Below are 18,121 nucleotides of genomic sequence, written 5' to 3' on the forward strand. Positions count from 1 at the left end.
TGTCTAGTTGATGGTTAAAGGCGCCTTGTCGAAAGTCAGGGTTCTGGCGCTCAGCGGACAAGATCGCAGGGCCGATCGGACTGCACGCTCGGCCAAAGCCATCAGGTAGCATACTGCTAATAGTCTCCACAAAGCATGTGATTGAGAATCTCCCTAAGTAAACCACCGTATACGTCTGGCCGGATGTCGCGGAAGCTGGCCGGCCGGACGCCCTCCAGGGAGTAAGGGCAAAAGGACAAGTGACATCTTTTTCTGACAGCGGGTATGTTCCACATGTAGGCCATACTCCAAATCTTATGACAGGAGGTTCCGCTGTCCCATCGAGGACATGCTTGGACTGTAGCAGTATGGGTCAGGTAAGCTCACTGACAAGCCCTTACGGGGGTATGGGCCACGGACACGTGTACACCTCGGTATGTGTACACTCGCTTCTCCGCTGCCATATATAAAGGCCCTCATCCTTCGCCGGAGGTACACGTTCTAATATTTTTGGGAGCCACTTTTTCACTGCTTGCTTGCCTGACTTGAGCGTTGGAGGGTCGTCGCCGGGAACCCATTCTCGGCCCGACTTTTATGCAGGCTCGCCGGAGATTCGTACGACCAGACGGAGGCCTACGTCATCGACTAGGAGAGCGCCACGTGCCCAGCATCCGTTGGTTCAGCGATTCGGACAGGATCATATATATTTTTTAATTTAAGATAATATCTTTTTAAAATTTTCCAATTATTTTTATATTAATTATTAAATATTATTGGATATCTAAATCTGAGTAAATCAGTTGAGTGATATGGAAATTTTAGGGAAATAAAATATATCGAACATTTAGGGGTATAATTAAAAGTGGATAAATTAGTGGAGCAAAATAAAAAAAAAATGCATTTCTATATAAATCTCTCTCTACAATTCTGGCATTTTCGGAACCTGCTACTCTTGTCGTCATCTGGGGTAGAGTCCTTGTCCTCTCCGTCGCCTCTCGTCAGTCGATCGGCTCATAGGCGTCGGCGATGGAGTCCCTTGGCGTCCTCCTCACCTTCCCCATGAACGCGTACCTCGAATCTGAGCTCGCACGCCGCTGCAAGCTCTTTCGCCTGTGGGAGACTCCGCCCGAGCGCCGCCAGGAATTTATCCGCTCCAACGCTGCGGCTATCCGGGCGATCGTAGGAAACAGCCATGCTGGTGCCGACGCTGACACCATAGACGCACTCCCCAAGCTCGAGATCGTCTCCTCCTTTAGCGTCGGCCTCGACAAGGTCGACCTCGACAAGTGCCGGGAGCGGGGTATCCGGGTCACAAATACTCCCGATGTACTCACCGAGGACGTAGCCGATCTTGCCATCGGCCTTACTATCGCCTTGCTGCGTCGCATCTGCGTGACGGACCGCTTTGTCCGCAGCGGAGCCTGGGCGACCCAAGGGGACTACAGACTAACCACTAGGGTGAGATTCATCTGCTCCTCTTCACCTTTGCTTGTGTTCTGATTTCACTATGTTAATATCTTGTTTGGAATCATACATTTAGGTGCTTGGTTGTCAAAAGAAATTATGTTATCTCGAAAATTTGGGATTTGGAAATCCAATTAAAGTTATCCCGATTTGTGTTTGTTATCTTTCGAGGATTCATGAATCATGAGACCAAATAACGCTATAATATAATACCAATTACATTCATAGCAAGTGATTCCAAATATAATGAATTAACATCCAATTAAATTTGTTTCCCACTTGAATCCAAAACATTACAGTTGGAGTTAGAATCTTAGGAATTCTTGGTAATAGTTCATGACAGCCGATTTTATTCAGTGTGTGGCTTGATTAGATGTTAGAGTACCATTATGGATGATCTTTCTACAGAGTCTCTAATGATTTGTGTTGCTTAACATGCTACAATTTCTATGGTAAGAGCCTTACGATCCAATTACATTATACAATAATCTAAAGATTGTATCCCTAGACATTGTTCAACCAATGATATCACATCTCACTAGGCATGTCTATCCATAAAGACACCATGAGTGTTTTAGGGTGTTGAAGTGTATGTTGAACATATGCTCGGGCAAATTTTTATGTATCATCCCTTAATAGCTCATGTTGAGTTTGGACCAGCAATTTTATTTTTGAAGGAAACAATGATCGAGGCGGTCTACTATGTTGCCAGTGCTCAGGGGTTGGCCATATTAAGTTAACAAAATAATTGAAGGGAAAAATCACAGAGCCCCTGGTTGGCCTTTCTCAGATCAGGTTAGAAGTGTAAACACCTGCTAAGGCATGTGAGTGGCTCTCATAGCACCTGCTGTTTGATGAAGTAACCTTTAGTGTTTTAGGTTTCTGGTTTCCCCCATTAGATGCATCATATTTGCTCAACGCAAGTCTTTGTGCATTTGTATATCTTTTATGTGTTTTTTGTGTTTGACATTGTTATTTCTCTGCTGCCTAAATTGGACAGATTAGTGGCACTTTGGGTTCCTAACAGATAAATAACCAAAGCAAATCTCTGCTCGCTGCCCTTAAAGATTGGTATCTCAATCGTAGGGTACCCAAAGTTTGATCTACCTCTTCTCCGTTACACCACTAAACTTGTCATATGACAATGATTTGATTATGTATTCGATTTGGAGCATGCCAATTTTGTGTTGATTAAGGTGAGCATGGAAAGTAGACTGGAAACCCCACTAGGTTTAGTGGCAAGAGCGGTAACTCGAAAAAAGGTGTACTAGAGATGCACATCAACCTCCAAGGTGAAGTCTCATAATAAGGACATGCAGTTTTATTAATGCGAGAAATCACATAGCAAGATATACTACTACTAGTTGGAAAAGAAGGAAATGTGATACATCCTCTTAATAGTTCAAATTTCTGGTTTCATATAATTAATCATGTTGCTACTGATGCTTTTGAAGTAATTATATTATATGATGTTTTATTGGCAGGGAATAATAGTATTTGAAACTTTGCTGGCATGGTTGATATTTATGTAGTACAGTTTTGTATGTTATATGGCAATATTAAATTTGCCCTAGCTCATGCTTGCATTGCGCTCATGCCTTCCAACTTTTGCTGCCTATTGACACCTAGTGTCTTTAAGAATGTTGGTTGTTGGTACTTGCTAGGTGATGAGACAGCTAGATCTCACATATGGGTATTTGTATGTGCTATTGTTGGATGTAATTGATGATTGAACTTCAAGGTTTCATACTCAGCAGTTATAAACTGTTACGCTTATGCCTTGAGCAACTCCCTTTTGGAACTTTCGTCAATGATCAATCTTTCTGCTTTTTCTGTTTGCATTTGTCAAAGCTACTGATGGAGTAATCATTTGGGAGATATCTGCTCCTTCTCTAATTCATGACCGTAATAGTTTTTCATTATGATTACTTGCAAAATACAAAACAATTGTGTTCATGGTTTACTGGAATTTAACATCTGCTCTTGTGTAATATGATTTAAATTGTATGATTTGTTGTACCTTTCCACCACCATGGTTCAACGTCTGAGTTTGTTAGAATTTGTAATAATGAGATGATGAGTTGCATGCCCACCTGAACATTGGCCATGGATTATGATAGCTTTATATATGTCAAGCAGATTTTCTTAGCTCTCTTGAGTTATTCATCGTTTCTATCGGTCATAGGCCAGATTACTTGAACATTGTATTTTTTTTCTTCTTTTTATGTCATAGGACATCTTAGGAAACTTTGATACGATGTCATTCTGCATATGTGTACTCTTGAACTAGTCAATTTATAGTATGGATATGAATGCTCGTGAAAAGGCTTTCTTCCTATATTGTGCTCTTTATGGTCGTATTATCACATCAGAATTACTTGTCTAAGTACCCTGCAGAAAACATCCTCATATATTATGATTGTTATCGATTAATGATCTGCCTATGGCAGTTATGGCCTATCACAGTGTTGAATTTCAATTACAAACTACTTGGGTGAATTCCAGTTGAAAGAATTTGTACTGTAGGTTCCTTGATGTCTTCATTTATTTCAAATATGTTTACCTACAGAAATATTGGTCTGAATCTGTTCATCCATCACCTATAATATTTACATTCTCTAATAAGCATTTGTTTATGTGAAAAGTTTCTGTTATTGAGATCAAGAATAATCGTCTGTATGCAGTTCAATGGCAAAACAATCGGTATCATTGGACTTGGCAGGATTGGCATGTCTGTTGCCAAGAGAGCAGAAGCCTTTGGCTGTCCTATAAGCTACTACTCAAGGTCAGAGAAGCCAAACACAGGATACAAATACTACTCTAACCTTCTTGATTTAGCTTCCAATTGTCATGTCCTCATTGTGGCTTGCCCACTGACCGATGAGACACGCCACATCGTCAACCGTGATGTCCTTGATGCGCTAGGACCCAAAGGCGTGCTTGTGAACATCGGGCGAGGTCCACATGTAGATGAGCCGGAGCTGGTGGCAGCACTGCGTGAGGGTCGCCTTGGTGGGGCTGCCCTTGACGTGTATGAGCACGAGCCGCATGTGCCAGAGGAGCTCTTTGGCATGGATAACGTGGTGCTGGTGCCTCATATCGGGAGTGCCACCAACGAGACTCGGGATGCAATGGCAGATTTGGTCCTGCAAAACCTGGAGGCACACGTGATGAACAAGCCTCTTCTGACACCCGTGGTGTGATCAGATCTCCTCAAGAATGTTCTCTTTAGTCAATCAATCACCTAATACGTAACTGCGGTTGAGTCTGTGGAGCTCAACGACTCTATTCAAAAGCATTAGACCTATTTGACTTGATGTTTGCGCATAAGACAAGGAAAAAAAAAATCTGTATTCATCGTTCATACATAGGTATTTATATGCATATGATATGAAGGAAAAAAAAAAATCTTAATCCCTATCATCAAGAAAATATAACTAAAGTCAATCTCAATTCCTACCATTAAGAAAATTAAAATTAATCATAATCTCTATAATTAAATGAATCTTTAGAAATATTCAACACTCCTCAAATTGGAACATATATATGTCAATCTAGCTTGTTATAAAGTTTTGAGAATCATTTTCCGTCTAATGCTTTAGTAAAGATATCAGCGACTTAGTTGGATGATGATGTAAATGAAGTAGTAATTTTTTAGCTCATTATATACTCACGAATAAAGTGACAGTTGATATGCTTTAGTTCTCTCATAGAAAATTGAGTTACCTGTAATATGAATAGTTACTTGATTATCACAATACATTGGTGGTTCATTGTAGATGAATCCTAATTTTTTAAGTAAATTTTTTAGCCATAACATTTCGGTTACAATGTAAGCCATGGTTTTGTACTCAGGTTCGACAGTTGACCTAACAACAACAATTTGTTTCTTACTTCGTCATGTTACTAGATAAATACAATACCCAGAAGTAGATTGTCTGTCGGTCTTAGATTAAACATAGTCGGCATCAGAATAAACTTTGATCTTTAGGTGCCTATTTCTCTTAAATGGCAACCCTTTTCTGGGAGATTTCTTAATATATTTAAGAATTCTGATAGCAATATCTCAATTAACTTACTTTGATCTATCCATAAAATGACTGACTATTCCAACTGCAAAAGAGATGTCGGGTATTGTTATTGTTAAGTAGATGAGTTTCCCAACAAGCCATTTATATTTTACCTTATCCTTAAATAACTCTCCAATATCATTCCAAACACTTGAATTGATATTCATAGGTGTATCAACCAGCTTCATTCCAAGCAATCCATTTTTTTTTAGTAAATCTATAGCATACTTCAGTTGGCATAATAAAACTCTAGGTTTGTTGTGAGCAATTTCAATTCCCAATAAATTGACGTCATATATCCCTCATCACAAAGTGTTGCTATAAATATTTCTTAGTTTCGTCTATCCCACGTACATCACTCCCGGATATTAGGATGTCATCAACATATACAATAAGAATAATAATCTCATTCATGCTTTGTCATACAAATACAGAATGGTCAGATTTGTACTGTTTGAAGCCAACAACTTCGATTATATTATTGAATTTATCAAACGAGACTTTGAGCCTTTATTTAAGACCATAAATAGCTTTTTTAAGTTTATAGACCAATAGTAATATTCTCCCCCTGAGCAACATACCTTGGAGGTTACTTTATAAAAATAGTCTCGTGCAAATCGTCATAAAGGAAGACATTCTTCACATCTAGCTAATATATTGGCCAAGATTGATTGACAGCCAAGGAGAACAGGACTCTAATAGAATTTAGGCGAGCAGTAAGAGAGGATATCTCAAAATAGTCAACTCCATAAGTTTGTGTAAATCCTTTGGCCACCAGACGAACTTTGTATCGATCAATAGTACCGTTAGCTTTAAATTTCAAAGTAAACATCTAATAACAGACAACAATCTCAACAGAAGATGGTGCAACTACCAGCTCCTACACACTATGAGAGATAAGGGCTGACATTTCCTCCTCTATTGCAGTTCGCCAAGCCGAGTGTTGATAGGCTTTAGAGTAGGAAGTTGAAACTTCTGTAAATGATAGAGAAACATCAAAAGCATGGAACATAAGACCAAGATAATCAAACGAGATATGATTAGACAAAAGATGGGTAGTGCAAGACTGAATAACTTTACAAAGAACAATAGGCAGATCAATATCGGAGGAGCGAGGAGCATCAGGAGTTGTAAGAAGAGGAGGTGAGAGACATGAATCTGATTTTGGTCGAGCACGTCGTGTGTAGACAAGCAATGGTCTAGTAGATGGAGCCTCTATAATGGGAGGCATGGATAATGAGATAGGTAATGGAAGAGATGTTAATGTATCATGTATCTAATCCAGACGGGGAGAAAAGTATGGTTGAGACTCAAAAAATGTAACATCAGCACAGGTATAACTACATTTTATGAGTGGGTCAAGACAACGATATCCTTTTTGTTGGGGCACTTCGAAGTTAGAGGGGGGGGGGGGGGGGGGATAGCTCGCTTCTCTTCGATGATGATGATTTGCGCGGAATACTCAAAGCTAAGCTCCTCCAATGATAACAAATAGGATTTACTTAGTATCTACCTTAAATAAGGTGACTAATTCAAGAATCCACCCCTCTCCCACACACCCACTATGTAAGAGCTCCTCGGAAATAATCCGGAGGCAGAGAAGCCTCGTACAAGCTCACACACAGAAATACTAGAATAAGAACAAGAAGAAGCTAATACAATAAAAAAAATCTTACAAGATTTATAGAAAATGAAATCCTAGTTTTTTTCTTCTTTCTTGTAAATACCTTTTGATGAACTTGAAAGTGCAGCAACACTTTACTTTAAGCCTCCAAGAACTGGTGTGAAGTCATGTAAATTTTGAGCAAGAACTTGTTTGAAATAGTGTCGAGTAAACCCTTTTCTAAGATTACCGTTGGCATCTTAATCGATTAAGCCTCTTCTTAATCGCTTACCACGTTAGCAACCTGCTTCAAACGACTATATTTTCAAGCTTAAGTGATTACTCTAATCGCTTAAGTGTTCTTAATCGATTAGCCAAATCAATTAAGAACCCTTCTGTTCGATCATGAGAGGGGCGTAAGTGATTAAGTTTCACTGCTTAATCACTTATCGCAACTTATGTTTCAAACAGAAAACTTCTTAATCGATTGTCCTAATCGCTTAAGATGTGTCTAATCGATTAGGATGATCGATTAGGCACCTCTCTGTACACTCATGAACACTGACTTAATCGATTACTGTAATCGATTAAACATATGTAATCGATTACGACCCTTTCTGTTTTCTTGCAAAGAGGTCCTTAAGCAATCACCTTGATCGCTTAAGGCCTTCTGAATCTCTTACCCTAAGCGATTCAACAACCCTAGTTCCTGAACTTGAGTCCTAGAGTTCCTTGCCTAACATTCGATCAACCGTGACTTGTTGGGACTCCTCATTGCCTAACTTCTGGTCAAACATGATCTCCTAGGACTTCTTCACCAAGTGTCCGGTCAATCTTTTGATCCACTTGGACTTTTCTCTTGGTGCCAAGTGTAAGGTCAACCTTGACCCACTTGGACTTATCATCTCGTGCCAAGTGTCCGATTAGCCTTGACCCACTTGAATTTCCAATCATTAGGTGTCCATTCAACCTTTGACCCACCTAGATTTTCAATTGTCTGGTTTCACTCACCAGAACTTCCTCACTGCTTAGTTTCACTCACTAGGGCTTTTCATCCAACTTCACTCACCAGGACTTTTTATTACCTAACTTTACTCACTAGGATTTCCATATGTCTAGCTTCACTTACTATAACTTTTCATCTGGCTTCACTCACCATGATTTTCTATCTGCCTAGCTTACTCACTAAGACTTTTCACATGGCTTCACTTACTAAGATTTTTTATCTGCTCAGCTTCACTCACTAGGGGTTTTCACCTGGTTTCACTCATCAAGATTTTTCATTTGGCTAGCTTCATTTACTAGGACTTTTCAACCGTCTGACTTCACTCACCAGGACTTTCACACCAAGTGTCTGGTTAATATCGATCTACTTAGATTTTCTTCTTCTGTCAACCTTTCTGTTGGTCTTGCCCTTACCTAACCTCCAGTTAGGACTTCCTAGTCAAGTCTCCGGTCAACCTTGACCTACTTGACTCTTCTTCACATCAAATTGGTCAAACTTTGACTAGAAGGGAATTACATCAACAATCTCTCCAAACGGACAATTGCACTTGCAATCTCCATATATTGTCAAACATCAAAACTCAAATATCAAGATTCAAACTTGAGGCAACTCAAGCTTAGTCAAACTAATCAACCTTGACCTAGGAAAATTACACCAACAATCTTCCATTTTTTGATGTTTGACAATATATTTAAGTTAGTCTCATCCACGAGCCCCAACTTCTTCATGCCAAAGCATGAATGCCTCCCCCTTAACATAAGAGTTTCACAATCTCCCCCTACGAATATGGAGAATTTCCTAACTTAAACCCTACATTCTTCCTTTTGGCACACATAGAAAACTCTTCTCCTTAAAGAGTTATCTCATGTTATTTACAACCTCACTTGTTGTTTACAACACCACAATGAAAGTCTTATACCCTTCATTGTGCCCAATGCTCACCCTTGAGCATTAATCATATGCTCATCCTAGAGCATTCGTAACCATGAAGGTTTCAAACCTTCAATTATTTAGTTGAAAAAAAATCTATGGCGTGTCTTTAAGGAGTAGCTTCCCCTCAAAACCTGCTCCAACCTTCTGCCATTGTATCAACAATAACTTTGAGTTTCTAAACCTTTAAAAAACTCAAAATTTAATGTTTTGATATTCAAAATTTAACTTTAAAACTAAACCTCATCCTAAACTCCAACTTAGTCCTTTTTAACCATTCCATTCCTTTCTTGTTTCAACAAGAAAACTACTCTTAAATGCTTATCTAAGCACTTCCTAGGGTTAGGAATAGTTATCACGATTAAACATAGTTTAATGGACTAAAATCAGACTATTTAACCAAAATCAACAATCTTAATCGATTGGTATCAGCTACTAGTCGATTACAGTCTCTCTTAATTGATTAAAGTTGAGATTTAATTGATTATTGAGTGTTAATCGATTGATATAATCGATTAGACTCCTTAATCGATCACATTGATCGATTCTGTGAGCTATTGTGCTTACGGGAATTCACCTTAATTGATTAACCTAATCGATTAAGGTGTGTTAATCGATTGCCCTAATCAATTCCCATACCTGAATTTCTGAAATCGATTTCAACTGAAGTTCAGAAATAAATAAGTAACTTTACAAAAATTTTAAAATCATGAAAATTCATGTAGATATTATTTATGTCGTATGCTATAATGAAAAAATAGTTTTCTAAAAAAATATATCTTATTTTTAAAGATTGGCACAAAGTTGGAAACTCTTGAAAACTTTAATGTTTCTTTCAAGTTTGTGTTTAACTTTCCAATAGTGATTACTATCAACAAATAGTCTTCACCAAGATTTTTCAAAATATTTTTGAAATCATTTTCAAAACTAAATTTTCAACAATGATCTTTGGGCTAAATGCACATGACTTATACATTTGCTTTCCCCATAATTAAATAACATATAATGTATGTGTTTTGATGAAATTAAAATTAAAAAAGATATACTAAATTAACATTTTGAGTTATATTCATCCTCCTGACATCTCACTTATATTTAATGTGCATTAAAACACATACAAGCCAACTTAGTCTTTGTGAGATGTAAATTTTGATGTTGTTCTAAACTAAGGGATCATGCATTTCTATCTAGGCATTTTAAAATTGATCATCCATATATGATGTCACTTGTTGATTAATGTCATTGTCCTTACTTTACAAGAAATTAAAATAATACATGATTTATAGCATACATCAAAGTGAGTATATTTCAAAATAAGACATATTATAGCTATATGATATATGTATGACATCACATAATATTTTTCATAATGATATGAATGTAAAGTATGATGTCATAACATATGATGGACAAACAATTATGACAATTTAATATAAACAAAATACCTAGATTTGCATCTAAGTTTTGTCCTTAATCTATTTTTGCTAAGTTAAACCTAATCCTAGGTTGCCCTCATCACCCAAAAAAATGTCAAAATCTCAACTTGACATTTGTTTTGCCTTTATCCTTATTATGTTAATTTAATTAAGCTCAAATCTTTAAATTTTGACACATTTTACTCTTTCAAAGTGTAAACAATTAGATCTTCTCATTTTTAAGGAATATAACTATCTTGAAAATGTCCTCCAAGTGTCAAGTTCTTCAAGGTTAGGTTAACTACCCTTCCAATTAAAGTTGACACTCGCTAAACTCATCTAGGGTGTAGAGAATACACTCCTAAGAACCCAAAATTGATTGGTGCTCCTTGTGTGTTCTAGTTATTCACTAGGGATGACTTCCCTTGATACCTTCTTAATGACTTTTCTAAACTTCTTAGAAGCCTTGATCATACTAGACTCCTCTAGGTCAACTCTAGGGATAACTTCCCTTGTAACATTCTTAGTGACTTTCTTAGGCTTCTTGAAAGCCTTAGTCACATTGGTCTTTTCAATATTAACTCTAGGGATGGTCTCCCTTGTTACCTTGACTTAATTCCTAGACTTTGAGTTAGTTCCATAACTATATGGAACTCTATGATATGAATGTACATTCTTCTTGGTTTTAGGTTTGTATCTCAAACTTCTATAGCCATTAAATGACTCTTCCTTATCTATTTCTAGGTTTTTGTTCTTAGACCCTTTAAAAATATTTTCCATTCTTTTTAGAACATTTTTTAATTTATCAAGCCTTGACCTCAAGGTTTATTTTTCTATTCTTAAATCCTTGGATGTGGATTTTTCTAGATTTCCTTAGGTATTTATATTTCTAGGCCTATATCTAAGACCCTTAGAGTTCTTGCCTAAATTATCCTCTACCTTTCTATCCTTAGGTAAGATAGTCCTAGCATGATACGTTATATGTTTTTCCTTAATCCTATCATGCTTTCTATTTTCATGATAAATAATATTAAAATGATATAAATTTGATTTAGCATACTTTTTATCATGATTTAAAGGAATCACTTCAACAAATGATACATTGGATTTACTCTTAGGAGCTCCCCCTTGAGTTGAGCTTCTCCTTTTGACCTTAGTATTTTCTCCCCCATGGGTATTGACTCCAGTAATGCCCCTTTTGGCTACACAAGAAACATACAATGTGCTCCTTGTTGGAGCAATCTGGGTACCCTAGGTTTTGATGTTTGGGCAAAGGTTTAAGTTAGATTTATTGTTGCATTTGATATGCATTGTGAGTGTGCAGGATACAGGTACAACAAGGAAAGTCCAAGGGTGATCTTGGCAAAGGAGGAAAGTCTAAGGATGAGTCTTGGCGGTGTAAGTCCAAGCATGTAGTCTTGGCAACGTAATGTTGGGACCGATGTGCCCGCTAGAGGGGGGTGAATAGCGTTTCGTCGCGCTTGCGTCGGTTTGCTTCGTCTTATTATTGTGCAGTGGAATACTCGAAGACAAACACTCACAATGCTAACACCTAGGATTTACTTGGTATGCACCTTAAGAAGAGGTGACTAATCCAAGGATCCATACACTGTTAGAGTGTATAGTAAAAGCCTAGCTTTTGTATAAACATTTATTTAGAAATAAAGAATCACAGTGGTCAATATCTACATTTATTTGTTAAATGTAATTTGTTCAATTAATTTATATAGTAGACAACATGGTGTGTGGTGTCACACACAAAAGATCATGTTGTCGGTTCTTTATAAATTATAAACAATTGCTTGCGATTAAGATGGAAAGGAACAAACTGTTGAAGTAGTCGTAGTGTAATTAAGTATTAGTTTATCTTAACTAATAAATTACACTGATACACTCCAAGTGTATTGAGTAGGACCATTTAGGTAAAAAAAATTTTGTACTGACTTAGTAAAAGAACTAGACCTTAGTTATTATGGAAGTGTGTGTTCTTAATCCTAATATAATAACAAGCACATATATTTAATATTTATTTCTTTAATTTATCAATGGGTGAGATTTAGTTCGATAAATCAATAGGCCTGATAAATTGGGAAATAATATTACTTATAGTGTGTGTTGTTGATTATAGAAGGAAACTGTGTCCTAGAGAGTTAGGTTGATGATGTCCCCAAGAGGAGCTCATAAGGATTGTCATGTTAAACCCTGCAGGTGGACTTAGTCCGTCATGACGATAAAGTTGAGTTGTACTACTCTTGGAACTAGATATTAATTAAGTGAGTTGTCAGTAACTCATTTGAATTAATGGACATTTGATATCTTAAACACAGGGAGACTAACACACTCATAATAAGAATGAGCCAAAAATGTAATTTGGGATTGGTGCGGTAGTTCAATAATAGTTCTTTAGCGGAATGAATTATTATTGATGAAATTAAGTTATGTGTTCAGGGCAAACACGGGATGCTTAATTTCATTGAGAGATCAAAACCAATTCCTCCTCTCGGTCCCTATCGTGGCCTCTTAATTATAGAGTATTATACCCACCTATACCCACCTTCTTACCCATCCTATAGAGGCCGACCAAGCTAGCTTGGAGTCCAAGTTAGGGCCGGCCAAAGGCATGGTTCATGGGTTCATGAGGTGGCCGACCCTAGCTTGAACCCAAGCTTAGGTGGTCGACCCTATTAAAATAAAAAGTAATTTTATTTTTAAAAATTTTTCTTATGTGAATTCCATGGTTTTAAAAGAGAGTTTAAAAATTTAAATCCTTCCTTTTATATCTTTCTACAAAAGATTAAGAAAAGATTTGAAATATTTTCTTATTTGTAGATTGAAAGGTAGATTTTAATTTTGAGAAAACTTTCTCTTTTTAACCATGTTCATGATTTAAAAGAGAGTTTAAAAATTAAATATTCTCTTTTATTAGTTTGTACAAAAGATTAAGAAAAGATTTGATATCTTTCCTTATTTGTAGATTAAAAGGAGATTTTAATTTTTAGAGATAACTTTCCTTTTTGGAAATCATCCAGATGTTTAAAAGAAAGATTTTAATTTATAAAATTTCCTTTTTACAAACCACCATGAAGGGAAAAATTATTGGAGAAATTTTTTATAAATTTCCGGAAACAAATTAGGAAGTTTTAATTCTTGCGTGAATTAAATTTTCCTTGATTGAGATTAGAATAGTGGTCGGCCATATAGTTTGAGAAAAGGAAATTAATTTTTAAATCAATTAAATTTTCTTTTTCATGGCAAAGGAATTAAGGAAGTTTTTATTAAAATGTCCTTATTTTTCAAGACCAAGGAATATAAAAGAAGGGGAAGAGGTGCCTTCATGGGTGATAACTTCTATTCTATTTTTCTCCTCTCTTTTTCTCCTTGGGTATGGCCGGCCCCTCCTCTTTCTCTCTTCCTTTTCTTGTGGCCGAAACCTCTTCATTGGTGTAGTTGCTTTGGTGGCCGAATCAAGCAAGGAAAAGAAGGAGAGAAAGGAAGCCTAGTCTCTATCATCCCTTGGGCATTGGTGGTGGCTAAACCTATCCATCAAGAAGGACTCTTGGTGGCCGAAACCTAGAAGGAAGAAGAAGGTGCTTGGTGGTTCTCATCTCGGAAGATCGTTGCCCACACAACATCCGAGGTTAGAAGAGGAATACAGTAGAAGATTAAGAGGTCATTAAAGTTCACAAAGAAAGGTATTACTAGTATTTATTTTCTGCATCATGCTAGTTTATTTTTCTTTGTATGAATTCCAAACACAAGAGACATTAGATCTAGTTTTTCGAATTTATTTTTCGAGTTTATATTTTCTTTGTTTTTCGAATTTGTGATTCGATTGTTCTTTTTGGTTAACCTAGAGTTATTTAAGGAAATTAAATATCAGCTTTCCTTAAAAGGCTTTGTCTAGGCGGTGGTGGTTGCTCCCATATCCAAGAAGGTCATGTGCCTCGCCATGCAGTTCTGGAAGCCAATTTTGGAAATTAATATTTAATGGAATTAATAACATAGGTGGATTTGAATCAATAGTGTTAAGTTCCGCTTGCAATTCAAATTGAAACCAATAAGAACAGATAAGTTAAATTTGGAATCAATGATGTTAAGTTCCGTCTACGATTCCTAATTTAACTTCTAAAGAACACAATAGGTTATTTAAGGAAAGGTTCGACACTTGTACAAAAATTTTTGTATAGTGGAACCTGTTGGTCCTCGTGGGTGTTTTGATGTGATCAACCAAGTTGGTTAGATCCTGCTTTGTGTTTGATCCATGTGTCTGAGTGTGTAGGAGCATAGGAAGTCGAGCGGAAGACGCAGCTAGCAAGAAGGACGACACGGGAAGGGAGTCGACGGGCTCGGTGCGTCCGAAGGACGAGAGAGCTGCGGAAGAGTACTCCGGTGGGCGTGAAGAGCGTGCGCGGCGTTCGAGGGACGTTAAGCCGGGACGGAAGGCTGCTCGAGGAGAAGGCCGAGAATTGGGTTCGGGTGAGCCCTATTCCGGTTGGCCGCAATCACCCAAAAGATATGAGCGTTGTAAGTCAAAGCAAGCTGGAAATAAAGTCAAGAAGCTGAGCTGCCAGCTTGAAGGCGCCTTCAGCCAGGTTGAAGGTGCCTCCAGCTTGAAGGCGCCTTCAGCCAGGTTGAAGGCACCTCCAGCTTGAAGGCGCCTTCAGCCAGGTTGAAGGCGCCTTCAACCCAGTCAATCCGACCGTTTGCCTTCGGATAGAGTTCTATCCGATCACTCGCTTAGAGGCGCCTTGGAGCTTCGAGATCAGATTTCCAGAGGTTATTTAAAGGCCCCTGGAGCTAGGAATTGAATAACAACTCAAGCAATCATTGTGTAGCCATTCCTAGCAATAGTTCTAAGCTTCCAAAGTGTAAAAAGCTTCTCCGCCTTCAGCAAAGGAGATTTTTCTACTGAGCTTTTTCTACTGCCCTGAATTAACAACCTCCTTGGTTGTAACCAGGTTAAATCCTGTCTACTACTTAATTTCTATTTCCTTGCTTGTTTTAATTTTACTATTGCTTTTCTGAGTTGAAATCCAAGGAGGGTAGTTTTATTTTTGTTATCAGCAATTCACCCCCCCTCTTGCCGGCCTCCGCTACACCTACAGAATCGGTACGATTTTTCTAGGACTAACCAACAATTGGTATCGGAGCTAGGGTTTGCCTCTGTGTGTTTAGAATTCAAATAGGTTATGCACATGTCATACATAATTTAGGCAGGATAATAGTAGGATGTGCTAACTCTTTAGTTGCAGTCTCCAACTATTATGGCTTATAGATGTTGTGTGTGATTGGACCCTTGGACATGTCAAGGGCATTATTTTGTGTGTGCATGATTGTATGTAACTTATACAGCAGGAGCTGTATTATCCCTAGGATTTTAGAATTTTATTTTTGATCTAGATTACATGTACATTCCCTCGAGGAATATAGGATCGATATATGTAAAATTCTATTTTTGTCGCGGATCGGATGCTTGCGAGACATGGTACTTTTGGAGCACCAGAGGCACAGCGGAATAAGAAGCAAGATGGATGCGACGACTAGATCCGATGGCGGTGGCTAAAGATGGCAGTAGCTAGGGTTGGAGCACACGGAGGACAGTGATGGAAAATGTCATAATAGTTGGAAAAATAATTTCCATATTTATTATTTTTATTTACTGTGATGTGTATGTATGCATGTGATGTATGCTAGGATAGTTTAAAATTCCTCACTTTAAATAACTAAGTGGAAGAGGGATTTATTTTAATAAATTCCACGGTCTCCATTACTGGTTTGTAAGTGATGCAAACAAACTTGCGCGTTGGCTCTGAGTGCCTTCCTCCATATCGGATGAATTTGTTTGCGGATCACTAGATCAAACTTCCATTTAGGATGACTATAGGAAATTAATTAAGAGCGTGTGATCTTCCCCATTAGAAGGGGTACAATCTTATTAATGGACTTAGTGTCAAGTAATGGTATACACTTAGGCTCGTCTAATATTATCCTCCCCATCGGAGTCACTGCTATTATTTGTGTGACCAAAGGAAAACCAACTATTAATTTGTCAAAAAGATAAGTTGACAAGATAATAAAATTAAAACCCCCTCTTATAAATGTCGAGTTTTTGTATACGTCCACACTATCGTGGCATACAAAATTCACGATGTATGAGGTAATTTTATTTGTTAGGTTGACATGAAAATAAAATTAATGGGAAAAACTCCTCTTACAAATGTTTGGTTTTGTATACGTCCACACTATCGTGGCATACAAAATTCACGGTGTTTGAGGTAATTTTATTTGTCATAAAGATTTATTGGCAAGATAATTAATGGGTAAAACCCTCCTCTTACAAATGTTCGAATTTGTATACATCCACACTATCGTGGCATGCAAAATTCCTGGTGTTTGAGGTGTTGGTGAATTTAAATAATATTGTTTGAGGAATCAATGTTATTTTAAATTCAAAAGTTTTGACTAAATATTTGATCAAAGATAGACCAACTATTAATTTTATTCGTCATAAAGTTATGTTGATGAGATAATAAAATGGATAAAATCTCCTCTTTGATTTTGTATACGTCCACACTATCGTGGCATACAAAATTTATGGAGATTTTAAGGTGTTGGTCTTGATCAAATATTTTTGTGATTCTTAGGATGTTTAGTAATTCCCTAGTTGTTATACTATAGAATAGATTTAGTAATCTCAATTATAATGATTGGAAATAGGACTTGGACATTAAGGTAGACTGTCTTCTTAGAACTGAGAACAATATAGGTGTATTTAATTCATTAGTTGTTGAAACATGTTTAGTGGTGTTATCTACCAGTACCTGGAGTGTAGATACAAATGTCACTAATCATGTCTGCAATTCATTGCAGGGTTCCAGGAAACCCGACAGCTATATGAAAAGGAAAACATCGTCTACATGGGCACTACTGCAAAAGTAGCAGCTGTTACAGTGTGACATGTTTATCCTCAGATAGAAATAAAATATGGATTTTCAGAAATTGTCTTTACTAAGTTTAGAAAGAATCTGTTTATCCTCGAGTTTGTGTTTTCTTTGTTTTTCAAATTTGTGATTCGATTGTTCTTTTTGGTTAACCTAGAGTTATTTAAGGAAATTAAATATCAGCTTTCCTTAAAAGGCTTTGTCTAGGCGCTGGTGGTTGCTCCCATATTCAAGAAAGCCATGTGCCTCGCCATGCAGTCCTGGAAGCCAATTTTGAAAATTAATATTTAATGGAATTAATAACATAGGTGGATTTGAATCAATAGTGTTAAGTTCCGCTTGCGATTCAAATCTAAACCAATAAGAACAGATAAGTTAAATTTGGAATCAATGATGTTAAGTTTCGTCTGCGATTCCTAATTTAACTTCTAAAGAACACAATAAGTTATTTAAGGAAAGGTTCGACACTTGTACAAAAATTTTTGTACAGTGGAACCGGTACGATTTTTCTAGGACTAACCAACACACACGACACGCTATCTCCACTAATGAAAACCTCCTTCTCGGTCGCAGCTGGAGGCGGAGAAGCCTCGTACAAACTCACACACAACACAAACACAAATACAAGAAGAAACTCTAAGAATACAAGTAATACACCTTTCTTCTTGCTACTTGTTATTGCCTCTTGAACCTTGAAGATGCTCCTCAAGTGC

General features: G+C 37.3%; 1 protein-coding gene across 1 annotated transcript; it reads left to right on the forward strand.

Moving 5' to 3' along the window:
• Positions 1-923: 923 nt before the first annotated feature.
• On the forward strand, positions 924-4,807 carry LOC122010230 (hydroxyphenylpyruvate reductase-like). Its single transcript, XM_042566693.1, has 2 exons — positions 924-1,437; positions 4,128-4,807. Exons 1-2 carry the CDS (start codon positions 1,006-1,008, stop codon positions 4,644-4,646), a joined length of 951 nt encoding a protein of 316 aa, XP_042422627.1. The 5' UTR covers positions 924-1,005; the 3' UTR covers positions 4,647-4,807.
• Positions 4,808-18,121: the final 13,314 nt, after the last annotated feature.

The sequence above is a fragment of the Zingiber officinale genome, chromosome 8A (genome assembly GCF_018446385.1).
Source record: "Zingiber officinale cultivar Zhangliang chromosome 8A, Zo_v1.1, whole genome shotgun sequence".
Classification (NCBI taxonomy): Eukaryota; Viridiplantae; Streptophyta; class Magnoliopsida; order Zingiberales; family Zingiberaceae; genus Zingiber; species Zingiber officinale.